At 35.4% G+C, this 13,637-nt stretch overlaps 1 protein-coding gene across 10 annotated transcripts in view; it reads left to right on the top strand.

Moving 5' to 3' along the window:
- LOC143363127 (uncharacterized) overlaps positions 1-13,637 on the top strand; it is a 180,816-nt gene that overhangs the window by 153,635 nt on the left and 13,544 nt on the right. For 7 of the 10 annotated variants that reach the window (XM_076803747.1, XM_076803739.1, XM_076803745.1 and 4 more), the window contains one exon: positions 11,535-11,789. In XM_076803747.1, coding sequence (XP_076659862.1) covers positions 11,535-11,789 — 255 coding nt within the window. Of the gene's footprint in view, positions 1-11,534; positions 11,803-13,637 lie in introns of all 10 variants that reach the window. The other 3 variants (XM_076803770.1, XM_076803763.1, XM_076803766.1) reach the window with 1 other exon arrangement.

Genomic DNA, 13,637 nt, shown 5'->3' with positions numbered 1-13,637 from the left:
CGCCAACTCGAGGGATCTTTAAATTTGATTTTCTCGAAAACGAGGTGTCGAACGAAAAAATGTTATTCTTCTCTTTCGGCTTATTCTTACATGTAAAATCATCAACCTCGAAATAAAAATTAAAAGAGTCCACTTATTTGCATTCTCTGCGAGCTGTATTATAGCGTGTGATTGAATAAAGAAACGCATTCATTTATTTTTCGTAGAAGCATCTTTTTAATTTTAATAATTGTGGAATAACAAATCTAAAGCCGGTGATTTGACCAGTAGATTTATTACATACTTTTGCTTCGACAAAAATTTTAATGTTGTTTAATTTTAATATTAATTTTTAGATACTAGTAATACTATTGTCTCCAGTTTATAATTAGTTCAACGATAATAACGATTTCTTCAGACTCATTTAGAGAAACCCTGTCATTAGTGGTAAACTCTCAATCCCCGATTCACTCCTCCCAGTTTCTATTTTCTACTTTTTCATCGATTCGAGTATCTCGGCCAAACACCGGATCCCCGTTTGCAATATCTTTACTTGAGTATACGTATATGTATATACACACACACATATGTATACATAGATTGCATACATATATTTTGGATAATTCGTATAATGTTGGTACAACAATCATGAAGGTTGCGAGTAAAATTTCGTATACGCTGCAACTACTACAACAGCAACAACGCCAGCTGCAGTCGCCGCATATATGTAATTACATACATATTAAATGAATATATAATATTTATATATTTTTTTTAATTTAATTAATTAATTTATTATATATAAAATATAAGTAATTATATTAAGATAATGGATATAAACTTGTGTCCGTCAGCGGCAACTGTAGCTAGCATTGTTGCTGTTGTAGTAGTTGTAGCGTACAAGAAATTTTACTCGCAACCTTTACGATGTTTGTACCAACATTTTACGAATTATCCAAAATATGTACATACAATCTATAAACGTGTATCGATTAATTTGGTTGATGCGCTCTGCTTGTGTCGTCACGGTAAGTGCTGTATTTGTTTCGCCGCAACATCGCTTTCGTCTTTTGTTCTTTTCTATTTTATTTCTCTCTCTCTCTCTCTCTCTCTCTCTCTCTCTCATTCTCTCAATCTAGTTTTTCTTTTTTTTTAAATTGTTTCACGACTTGTTCTTGCATCCGCGTGATTTGTGTGTTCGCGCGCGCTCGATGTACTTCTAGCTAAAAATAGAGCACAAAGGAAAATATAAAAGAACAAGAAAAACAGTTCCGCCGTTTGTTCCGGCAGAAAGAGAACGAGGTTGCCACGTAAATATCTGGTAAACGGCGGTTCGAAAAAGGAACCCTGTATTTTCAGCTTCGTTTTCGCCTTGTGTGCTTTTCCGCGGAGCCCCGTCCGAAGAGAATAGAGCGTTCCAGCTATAGAACTTAGGCTAGCCTGCGTGTGTCTGGTATTTAGTTGTAGAAGCAGTGCAAGTAGAGAGCACACTGTAGACCAACGTAGAAGCGTAGATGACGGGTGAAAAAAAAATCGTAGGCGTCTGCAATACACCCTACAAGCAACCACCTCCGTCCCACACCCTCTATATCTCTTCTTCTTCTTCTTGTTTTTCTTTTTTTCTGTACTCGTGATTAGCTACGCCCCTGCTCTGCCCGTACATTCAGAATATACGCACGAGGAGGCTCGGAAAGTACACCGTCCTCACTCTTTCCCCGTATCCGACTTTTACAGCTTCCGGCAGCGATTCTTTTTGCCAGGGGTCATCGATAAGTGGCTGCGATTGTCGAACCAAACCCCTCCCCCTCTATGAGTTACTTCGTCACGTAATCGAACATTCGAGAATTGTTTGAGCTTTTGTTCAGTTCGTTCCGAGGTTCGAATACTTAGAGGACATTAGAATATACTGTTTTGATGTTTAAAATTTATTTGTACTTTGCATATTACAAAACTATTGCTTAAACATTTTTAAAAATATTGGAACGTATTATTCGAATAATTAAAGAATATTAGAGAATGTGATCTGCGAATTTAATAAATATTGATCGAATTTTTATGAAATATTCGAAAGTATTACTAGATTAGTTGGACAATACGAAATAATATGGTGTACATATTTAGGAATTAATGTTTAAATATCGAAGGAGCATCTGTTAAAAGATATTATCCGAATCTATTCAGGATATTTAGAGTGGACATAGAATAGAGTAATCCTTTACATACAATATACGAAATCAAACTAAAATTATCCACTTGTGTAAGTGGTTCTAACAATTTGATTTGCAAGTCCTGAACCAACAGTAAATGCAAGTATAAGAGATCATCTCAGAGATCTAAGAGACGCAGAAGTGGGGAAAGTTTAATTTCCAGGTCCACAGTGGACTGGTTCGGTTACTTTCTGACTGAGGGGGTGACATCCCCCTTGGACAAGAATCGCTGCCGGTCTCTGTACAACGCAAAGAGCCCATCTTACAAGTGCGTCTCATCGAACGTTTGTGCCCGCGGAGTTTAGTCTGCTCTCTCTCTCTCCCTCTCTCTCCCTCTCTCTCTTTCTCTCTCTCTCTCTCTCTCTCTCTCTGCCTCTCTCTCTCCCTCTCTTCCCGCGAGAGAGTTCTGTCCGCGTGTGCAGAGTCCGCTCGGAAGTTCTCTCAGTTGTTCGAGTTGGTTCGAAGTTTGTAAAAACTTTCGCTGAGACGAAAACTCCGTGGTGCTCGTTACGAGTTCGTCTGGAAGAAACGTCGGGCTCGAAGGGATCCTTGTAGCAAATAGTCGACGTTCGAAAGAGACTCCGGGGCGAGCCGTGGCTTCTCTTCGACTTGATCGAGGTAAGGAGACTTATTGTTTGATGACAAAACGTCGAAGTTGCTGTGAGTCTTCGGCATTGCTGTTTGTTAACGTCCGGCTATCTCGTTCTCAAGTTCCGCTTTGCCAACAAACTCGCCAGAAAAGGATGAATGGAGATGGAAAGCGCGAAACCAATTTTCGTTTTCATTTCACTTTCTAATTACTAGATTGTGGATGTTTACGCGAAATCAAAATTGTCACAATTGCTTGTGAGATGCGTAGACATTTATTTCTTATTTTAAACATTGTTACAAGTTGAAAGTAATACATCCGTACTCCACAATTTTCGTAATGGTTCTCCTGGTTTAAAGGGCACTCATTTTTGTCATAAATGCGTAACATCCGCAGTCTGGTGATCACTAATCTTATGCTTTTGATCAGTGATTGATAATACTCTTCGTTTTCCTTGATGCATTTTAAAAATCGAGTGTTTTACATTTTCTGTTTCTGTTACAACCAATCCTTAAATATTTTGAATATATTATGTCTTCTTCACAAATTCTAAAGAATAAAAGAGTATTGCACTCTTCAATAGGAATTCAGTAAGACAAATGCTAATATTTTTTAACCGAATAGAAGGTATTGGTGTTTGAAAAATTGATGGGACAGAACGCCGTGCGCAATTTGTTAACAACTGCTCTATTGGACGATGTAAAAATATTTGAAAACTTGTATCAAGATTTTTTTGTTATTTTTCACACGGTGAAAGTGTAGAATATTTTGCAATGGACGTCTACCGAAAAATGTGGCGTTTAAAAGGGCCCTTGGCAGACACCCCAACGAAACACGTGACGAGCACCCTAGAACTTTGATGGTCGGCTGAGAGGTTTTTTGACCTTTTCGCATATACACCTCGCGCGCTTTCAGTGAACGTGCTTCAAGTAGCAATCGATGTCCATTTTGTAGCCAGTGTTACGTGATACTCGAACATTGAATAGACAAAACACACATTGTTCCGTGCGCCGCGTGAACATTGCGTAACTTCTATTATTGATCGTGCCACTCGATGACTTTGAATCGGTGAATATCTATCAAATAGAACGTTACGACTTCAAGTTATCTATTTTGAACTGGCAGTAAGAAAAACTTCGACGAAATTATTCTTTCAAATTTTAAATTATTGAGTCTTGACTGTTAGTTTGTAAATAACTAAACTGAACTAAGTAACGATACTATAAATGTAGAGATAAATACTGTGAAAATAAGGGATTCGTTAAAATAGGTAAACAATTTTCAGTAAACGAAAATTCTCGTTTTTCAAATGATCAGGTCTGTTTATTAACTGCTTTTTATTGGTTGGCAAATACACGTAATTAGTAATTGGGTACGGAAATATTTTATCTCCTGTGTTGGTGACTAACTATGTAGTTAAAATTATACTATTGTTCAAAGAAATAGTTAAATATGATATTAAAAAATTGATGAAACTCTATTAACAAATATAAATCCAAGCTTCTTGAAACTCCAAGATTAACTAACATTAAAATTATTCTGAAGCACGGGGAATCCTAGATTATAGAAATTTTAAGGTACAAATTATTTATATAAAGATCGATACATTTAATATTTGTAGGAATAAAGCCGGCTGACTGGTCACGCAGATATTTATTGGCAATATAATTCACAATCACGACTTAAATTCTAAAACTTTACCGATTCGACTATTATTTTTTCGACACAAAAGAAACCCGACTATACGACTTTCACCATCTATTTCAATCGTTAACTCACTCCGATGCCCGTCTGCCCCGTTTTTATATAGCGTTCGTCTTATTTATTTTATTTGTTTACTTCCCGGGGCAACGGCCGCTTGTCCTAGCGTTTTTCGAGCGAACGTCAAAACATCGCATCCCTTGCGCTGTTTTTCCGTTCGCTCAGGTGATTCGCGCCGCGAAGGTTGCGGGGCAACGCCTGATACCTTTAAACATTTCGCGGCTCTCGCGTCCCCGCCGCTCACCCTTCATTCATCCACACACACACATCCATTCATTCATCTCACATATTTATTGTTCATAGTCGGTAATCGCTTACTTTTATTTTTAACACCACTAATCTTTTAATATACAAAACAAAAATTTCTTTGAATCCGATTTCCATAAATTATGAATTCCATTAAAAAATTTTACAAACCTCAATTATATTCATGTCTTCTTATAGTATGGAAAGTTCAATCTCGAAACAATTTAATAGGAGGGTTGAGATCTTCCAAGGATATTCTAACTTGTAAAAAACATTAATCCAACACAGAAGGTTAATAATGCTTAAACCCATTGATATGTTAAAGGTTACATTCCTTAGACTGTGTAGACCATCATTCATTGCAAAATTCCTATGCACGAAGTTCAGAGACATGTAGTTGCGTTAGAAATTTCAGATCACTGATACTGGACTCGTAATTTCACTATGAGTTCTTGGATCTTGGTTAATATTATAATACCTTACCATTACAATATATTACCTTCTTAGAATCTAGTTTAGTATCCTGAATTTCTTACAACCATTTTTAACACGTTACTTACCGGTGATTACTTCACAGTATTTAAAAAATCTACGATTCATAGCTTAGAATTTCATAATGAATTTTTTAATAATAGTAACAATTTCAATCGCTAATTAATGAATTGCGTTAACTAATCTAGTAATTTCTCCTGGGATCATTATTTAAAAATAGATTTCAAAGCTTTTGTTGATATAACACAGTCATTTAGAAGCCCATTAATACGTTTCCGGTCGGCAAAGTGTTGATTTCGTAATTATCAGAGCAACTTAATTTCGCACTATCAGAGTAGCGTCGTACAAAATTTAGTGTTCCGACACGAATCTCTGGTAACGAAACATCGGGACGGCAGAGCCAAAGGTACCAACTAAAATTCCACAAGCTACGTGTTAGCATAAATCGGCAGAAAATCTGGAAAAATCGGGAAAAATCGACAGCTACTTGAAACACGTTTAAATGGTTCATACCTAATTACGAGAGAGAGAAAAAAAAAAGAAAAAGAAAAAAACTGAGGACGAGACACAAAAATCAGACGAAACGCCACGCACGAGAAACGCGACGACCAGAAACCAGAGTTGGGCAAAAATTTATTTTAAAATTTCGAATACAAATAAATGAAATCTATCTTTTATTCGAACTCGTTTCTCTCGGATACATATTCACCACAGTTTATCCGTCGGATGCTTTTCACGATTTTCATTTGTCGTCCGTGGGTCATCCGAATCGCGAAGCAACGGCTATGCGTATTCGACGCCTCTAGCGGCGAGATTTTTTATTTGAGAGAATTTATTCGAAGATACAGCTGATGAGTTGCAAAGTATCTTTGATTTTTATTCGATAGTTTTTAGCAGCGCCCCCATGTATTCGACGGTCAATTTCGGCAGATACTCGCAACTCAGAATGTATCTTTGATTTTCGACGTACGATTTTTGCGTGGCCTTGAGATTTATTCGGATGGTCGACGTAGGGAAGATGATTTATTCGATTTTTTATTCGAGACGAGCATGAGGAATAAATGAAAATCAAATGTATCTTTTATTCGAAATTGTATTCGAATTTCGGATAAAAGACCGAGCGACGTTGCCAAGTCATAATACTTACGTTGTAATATGCAAGTACGTACTATGGTATAGTGACTCCCATTAATATTCAAACACTATTTATTAATTAAACGATTGTTTAAACCAATGAATTTGTATTATTTAAACGAATGTTTAAACACATACATGTTCATTATTTAAACGATTGTTTAAGCAAATAGATTTGTATTATTTAAACAGATGTTTACATAGGTAAATGTTTATTATTTAAATGACTGTTTAATAAATGAATTTTTATTATTTAATCAGATCTTTCAACCGATACATTTTCTTATTACTTAAACGATTGTTTAAACAAATAAATTTTTATTATTGAAACAAATGTTTAAACCAATACATTTTTATTATTTAAACAATTGTTTAAACAAATCAATTTTTATTATTTAAACAATTGTTTAAACAAATACATTTTTATTACTTAAACGGTTGTTTAAACAAATAAATTTTTATTATTTAAACAATTGTTTAAACAAATACATTTTTATTACTTAAACGGTTGTTTAAACAAATAAATTTTTATTATTTAAACAATTGTTTAAACAAATAAATTTTTATTATTGAAACAAATGTTTAAACCAATACATTTTTATTACTGACACGGTTGTTTAAACAAATAAATTTTTATTATTTGAGCAATTGTTTAAACAAATAAATTTTTATTATTGAAACAAATGTTTAAACCAGTACATTTTTATTACTTAAACGATTGTTTAAACAAACAAGTTTTTATTACTTAAACAATTTACGTCACCTTTTGCAATGAGTAAAAGTCTATAATAAAAGAAAATGTCATTGGGTTTCACCATCGGTACTCTGCTGGATATTAAGGTATTAAGACAATTTTATAAAGAACTCTTTACATTATGTATAGATACATGTACATAGGCATTGCATGTAATGAATGCATTTTTCTGCCTACGGTTCTGACTTACTGACTCTGTAAAAAATGCAGAAATTTAGAATCAAAGACATCGATGATTTAAATTATCTGGAACAGTACTAAATAAATAACAAGTTAACCATTGAAACAATGAATTAAAAAATTATTACTGAAAATATATATTTATGACGACAATTATCAGTGGATAGGCATAATTTTTTAATGAAGTTTACTGCAAATTTCATCCTGATATCTCTTACGGTTCAACATTTATTGTAAAATGTCACGAAATTTCTCGACCCAGCACAGTGTCCGGCCGTCCAAGGTTGTGTATCGCGATGCAGCATTCGCTTCAGATAATTTTAATTTCGTTAATTTTAAAATGTTCATCTTTTTAAAAAAACAGGTCTGTAAAGAGGACACTTGGGGCTATATCCTCATTTTTTTGCAAATTTTTAAAAAGTTCCCTTCTATGAAAAGATTGCATTTGTTGAAAACAACGCACACCTTCAGCCAAAAAGAAAGTAACACATGTTTCGTTCTTCTACTCTCGGAATCATTCGGCAGGGATCGACGTCTGTCGTTGCACACATATGCATATGTATATCGTTGTCTGTGATTGCACATAAACAGGGTGGCCCACATAACTCTGAACAGCTCAATATCTCGAAAACTATGCCATCGATTTTAAAGTTCTTAGCCTTAAATTGCATGGAACTGAAGGGCCTTTCTGAGTACATAAACGTGAAGTGGCCTCCCTTCCCCTTTAACGGGGGAGGGGAGGTACCTTTGTAATTTTAAATGGAACCCCCTATAAAATGTTACATATTTAGATTCTACCGCAAAAACCAAGTCGATTTTGTCTGAAACATTTTTTGTCAGATACTTCCATGATGAGATATAACAGTTTGAAGTTTCGAGTTGTAGGTACTTGAAGCGCTCGGAAATAGCGTTATGGAATTATACTTATTCGTGAAGAAATAAAATGTACTTTAAATTAAATGTTCAGAATGTCTACCACGGGCTTGTAAACATTTATTTACTCGAAACATCAAAGTTGTTCTAACATTTTTTAACATTTCGGGAGTCACTGAAGCGCAAGCGTCACGTATTCTTTGTTTCATATCCTCTTTTGTCGTCGGTGGTTCAAACATAACTTTGTCTTTTACATATCCCCATAAGAAAAAATCTAATGGTGTTAGATCGGGGGATCGAGGAGGCCATTGACGAGGTCCCCCACGACCTATCCATTTGTTCCCAAATTTTTCGTTCAAAAATTGCCTGGTGATGATTGCAAAATGTGGAGGAGCGCCGTCTTGTTGGAACCACATTTCTCTTCTAACGTGCAGTGGCACATCTTCCAAAAGCGCAGGAAAATGATTTCTTAAGAAATCACAATAACTTGCAGATGTTACAGTTTCTTGAAAAAAATAAGGTCCAATCACAAAATCTCCTATTAGGCCACACCAAACATTTAAAGACCATCGATGTTGAAAGGGAACACATCGCATCCAGTTTGGGTTTTCCACGGCCCAATAATGCAGATTATGTCTATTTACATGCACTGAATTCATAAAAGTGGCCTCATCGGAAAAATGTATTTTGCACAAAAAGTCGTTTTCCACAACACCCTGCAGCCACTTACAAAATCTTACACGGTGATCGTAATCTGCTATCGAAAGCTCTTGTGATAAAACCATGTGATATGGATGATACTTTTGCCGTTTCAAAATTCGTTGAATTGATGAACGACTAATATGTGATGTTTGTGCAAGTGTACGTCGACTAATATGAGGATTTAATGTAATTTGCAGCAAGAATACTGGCACTATTATTTTCATTAGTGACAGCTTTACTAAGCCGCTTTTCTAAATTATGAAATGTTGCATGACATTTTTTGATCCCATAACGTTCAAAAAACATCACTGCTGCGCGCCGATAATTTTTTTTGGCATTCACCTAACGTTAATAACATATTCACTTCTGTGTCAAAAGTAGCCATAATCACAATGTTACTGCTTGAATAACAGCTTTAAACTGAAAACGTTTTCATAGATAAGTGAATCAAACTCAAGAATTGTAAATATTATTGTTTGTGTTTCTTCACAAATAAGCAAAGGACTCAAGCGCGTATAATTCCATAACGCTATTTCCGAGCACTTCAAGTACCTACAACTCGAAACTTCAAACTGTTATATCTCATCATGGAAGTATCTGACAAAAAAATGTTTCAGACAAAATTGACTTGTTTTTTCCGGTAGAATCTAAGTATGTAACATTTTATAGGAGGTTCCATTTAAAATTACAAAGGTACCTCCCCTCCCCCGTTAAAGGGGAAGGGTGGCCACTTCATGTTTATGTAGTCAGAAAGGCCCTTCAGTTCCATGCAATTTAAGACTAAGAACTTTAAAATCGATCGCATAGTTTTCGAGATATTGAGCTGTTCAGAGTTATGTGGGCCACCCTGTATATGCCGCGTGGCCGAAGGCGCAAGAAAAAGGCAGCAGAACCCGATGATATTATTATTCGATTTGTACCGTGTTTGGGCTTATTTTGTTCAGGAAAACATTTTCAATCGGTAGGTAATGATATCATTATGGTAACGTTAATAAGAAACAATATTAGATTTAGTTGGTAAACGCCAATACGCTACTGGTTACAATGTTGCCTCTGATACTGAATCACAACCATATGGAGGGTCGCGTCATGTGCCGCCTGGAGACAACAATGTAAGCGTTTCACCATCACTTCTTAATAACAATAAAATGTTTGTTACAATTCATAATTCTGCCATGGGAACATTATTAATCGATTGCAAATAGTTTGCTGATGAAAACAAGTCTAAACACGTCACAAATCCGATAAGTTAGACGGTGCCAGTATTGAAACGTTTCCTTCGAAGTTCATCAACGAATTTTATTTCACTAGCTGACCGTTCCATTTCGATAGAGTCCGCTGCCGTACCAGAGCATGTTCTACAGAGTCGGTAATTCAGAACCGTAGACAGAAAAATGCCATTGCATGCAATGCCTATGTACGTGTACCTGTACATAATACATAATCTAAAGAGTTCTCTATAAAATTGTCTTAATAATTTAACATCCAGCAGAGTACCAATGGTGAAACCCAATGACATTTCCTTTTCTTATAAAGAGTTTTACTCACTGCAAAACGTGACGTAAATTGTTTAAGTTATAAAAATGTGTTTGTTTAAACAATATTTTAAGTAATAAAAATGTACTGGTTTAAACATTTATTTCAATAATACAAATGTACTGGTTCAAACATTTGTTTTAATAATAAAAATTTATTTGTTTAAACAATCGTTTAAATAATAAAAATTTATTTGTGTAAACTAGCGTTTAACTATTAAAAATTCACTGGTGCAAACATTTGTTTTAATAATAAAAATTTATTTGTTTAAACAATTGTTTAAATAATAAAAATTTATTTGTGTAAACTAGCGTTTAACTAGTAAAAATGTACTGGTGCAAACATTTGTTTCAATAAAAATTTATTTGTTTAAACAATTGTTTAAATAATAAAAATTTATTTGTGTAAGTTAGCGTTTAAAGTTTAACCGATAAAAAGTGTTCGATTATTAATGGTAGTCACTGTACCGTGGTACGTATTTACGTATTATGGCTTGGCAACGTCGGATAAGAAAGTCCGCCATCCGAACTTCGAATACAATTTCGAATAAAAGATACATTTCATTTTCATCTCTGCCAAATACTCGTCCCGAATAAATCCTCAAATAAATCGTCTGGCCAAATCGAGCTTCGGATATCGAATAAAAGTTACGAATAAATTTCGCCGCGACATCTGCCTTCGAATACATTCTGACATTAATTTTTATTCGACGCCTAAAATCGTTCGGATGGTCGGCGACGCCGAGTATCTACAAATAAACCCGTCGAATAAATGGGGGCGTTGTATCCGACCATCCGAATAAATCCTGAAGATAGCCAGAAAATCATCCGGAGACACGTCGAATACAAATCTCGAAACCAGACGCTCGACGAATAAAGATACAAATAACTTCTCGCTATTCATCCGACTTCGAATAGAAACAAAAGAACAGAGAATTTGTATCCGGAAGCCGTTCAAATAAATTTTTCATCGGATACTGCCCAACTCTGGCAGAAACTATCCAAAGAAACGAACGTTCGAGGCCAAGAGGATGACGCGGACGTCTCTGTCACTTTCTTGATCCCTGCATGAAACCGATTAGGATCGGGCCAGAGCGATACGGACGAGGCGATGGCGACGGCAGCTCTTCTGCGGAACAAGCCGAGCCCCGGCTCCACGACCCTGGAGGACGTCCTTGATTCCCTCCTCGGGCTGCCATCCGCGTCGCGAACCCCGAGTCCTGGGCCAGGACCAGTTACGACTGGCGCATCCGCCACCATGCGGCATCGAACGAACGTTGGACAGGCGAATGCGAAAGCCGGGAAGAGCTGCAGCGACCTACGCCAAGACCTCCAAGGTAGGAGGACTATGTAAGTTTTCGTTCTGAGGCGGATCCTCTCGAGGGACTCGAGAGTGCGATAACAAAAAAACCTAATATTTACTCTCCCACGAGCTCTATTATGTGTATGTATCTTTCCCGCTCGCGTGTCTACATCCTCGCGTCTACAACTCGTCGGTTACCCCTCAGCCCCACCCTTTCCCACCCCTGTCAGATGTTAACAAGGAGTCACTCTGTGTGAGCCAACAACTTTAATTGGTGACTTTTTGAATGGACAAACTAGAGATCCCTATTTCTTCTACGTGTACTATCTGTGGCCGAAAAGAAGACTTGAGTTACTTCGACCAATAACAAAATTATATGTATATGCCTAATAACTGGACTGCGAATCTTTGTGCAAAATAAAAATTGCAGGAAACAGCAGCCGTATAGAAGCTTCTCTGTTTCTTTATCAATCTTAACCCTGAAGTGGTATACTGTTCCCTCGGTCCAAGAAGTACTGGACAGGGATTTCCCCCAAAAATTCGGTTAAAATTTACTAAAATATATTTAGATCTAGATGTATAGTTCAAAGATCACAACAACCAAATGTTCGAAAGAAGTTGAATCAGTGTACAATAAATTTTACTGGGATCATGAGATACCCTAGGATAACGTTGCAGTGTTGATAAGGTGAAAATGATATATTGATATTTTTAAATCCTTCTAATCATTGCGCCATTTTAAATTACACCAATTCATTTTTGTCATAGATGCATAAAATACGCAGTCTACTAGTAACAAATCAGATCTTCCAGCTGTCTTCTTTACAGTCACGCACAGTATACGTATCTCAGGATGTGTTCATTTGAGTACACGTGTATCTACTATTACATATACAGTTAACCCTTTCAACATGACATTGTGTTTGAAAAACAGGTGGCTAAGTTTTACTTTTTGATGATTCTGTTATCGATTATTACATTGCGGATCTTTATGTAAACTGCAATTTTTATAGATTACTTTGTAACTCTTAAAATGAAGATAAAAATATGTTTCAAATTATAACTAGTCATTTATGGCCATAAATGCATAAAATCTGTAGTTCAGTAATTTTTATAATGTAAAATCCTTCGCGAAGTATCATTGTTTGAAATAAAATATATTATGCTTGGGGAGATTCATCATAAATAAAAATTTTTTGTTACTTCTATAATAATGAATTCTTTTCTATAATAGTTATAAATATTTTCTATAATAATTCTTTTATATAATAATGAAGTCATGTAAATTTTATTATTTCAATAGTCAGATTATTGGTATGAAATTTTAAGGGTTAACAGATGTATAAATGTTTCTAATTTTTTTATCACAGTTTGGCTAACGTATTTCCTGTTATCTTTTACGAGGGGCAATAATTATAATTGCTGGGATATAAATACACCCAATGTTGAAAGCCGTGTTGAAATGGTTCAATACACGTGTATTTATACGAGGATCAATGAATATTGAACGAACTAATGGTTGAATTAAGAAAATTACTGAAAAACACTAGCGATTGCCAACAACAAGTTACCTCAACCTCCTGAATTAGCAGATTAACAATCTCTTTCGGTATTACAATGAGAAGTAGAGAAGAGAAGTACGCAATGTCGATTCAATATTTGAATTGAGGACCGGTAAACTTGTCGTTTGTATTCAACCAAATCTTACAATTAAATCGGCATCTTCATTTTTCATTATATTTTCTAACAAATTGCTTGCACGTTGATTGTAGCTCAGATTTCTGATCTTTCAGTTGTCCAGTTTCAAATATTAATATTCTTATACTGATATATGAAGTATATCAGGACTCACTGAATCTGCACTTTTTAATTTTCTCTCTTT

Source organism: Halictus rubicundus, chromosome 2 (genome assembly GCF_050948215.1).
Source record: "Halictus rubicundus isolate RS-2024b chromosome 2, iyHalRubi1_principal, whole genome shotgun sequence".
Classification (NCBI taxonomy): Eukaryota; Metazoa; Arthropoda; class Insecta; order Hymenoptera; family Halictidae; genus Halictus; species Halictus rubicundus.
The sequence above is the reverse complement of the archived record's forward strand: the minus strand, read 5'-3'. Positions and strand labels throughout refer to the sequence as shown.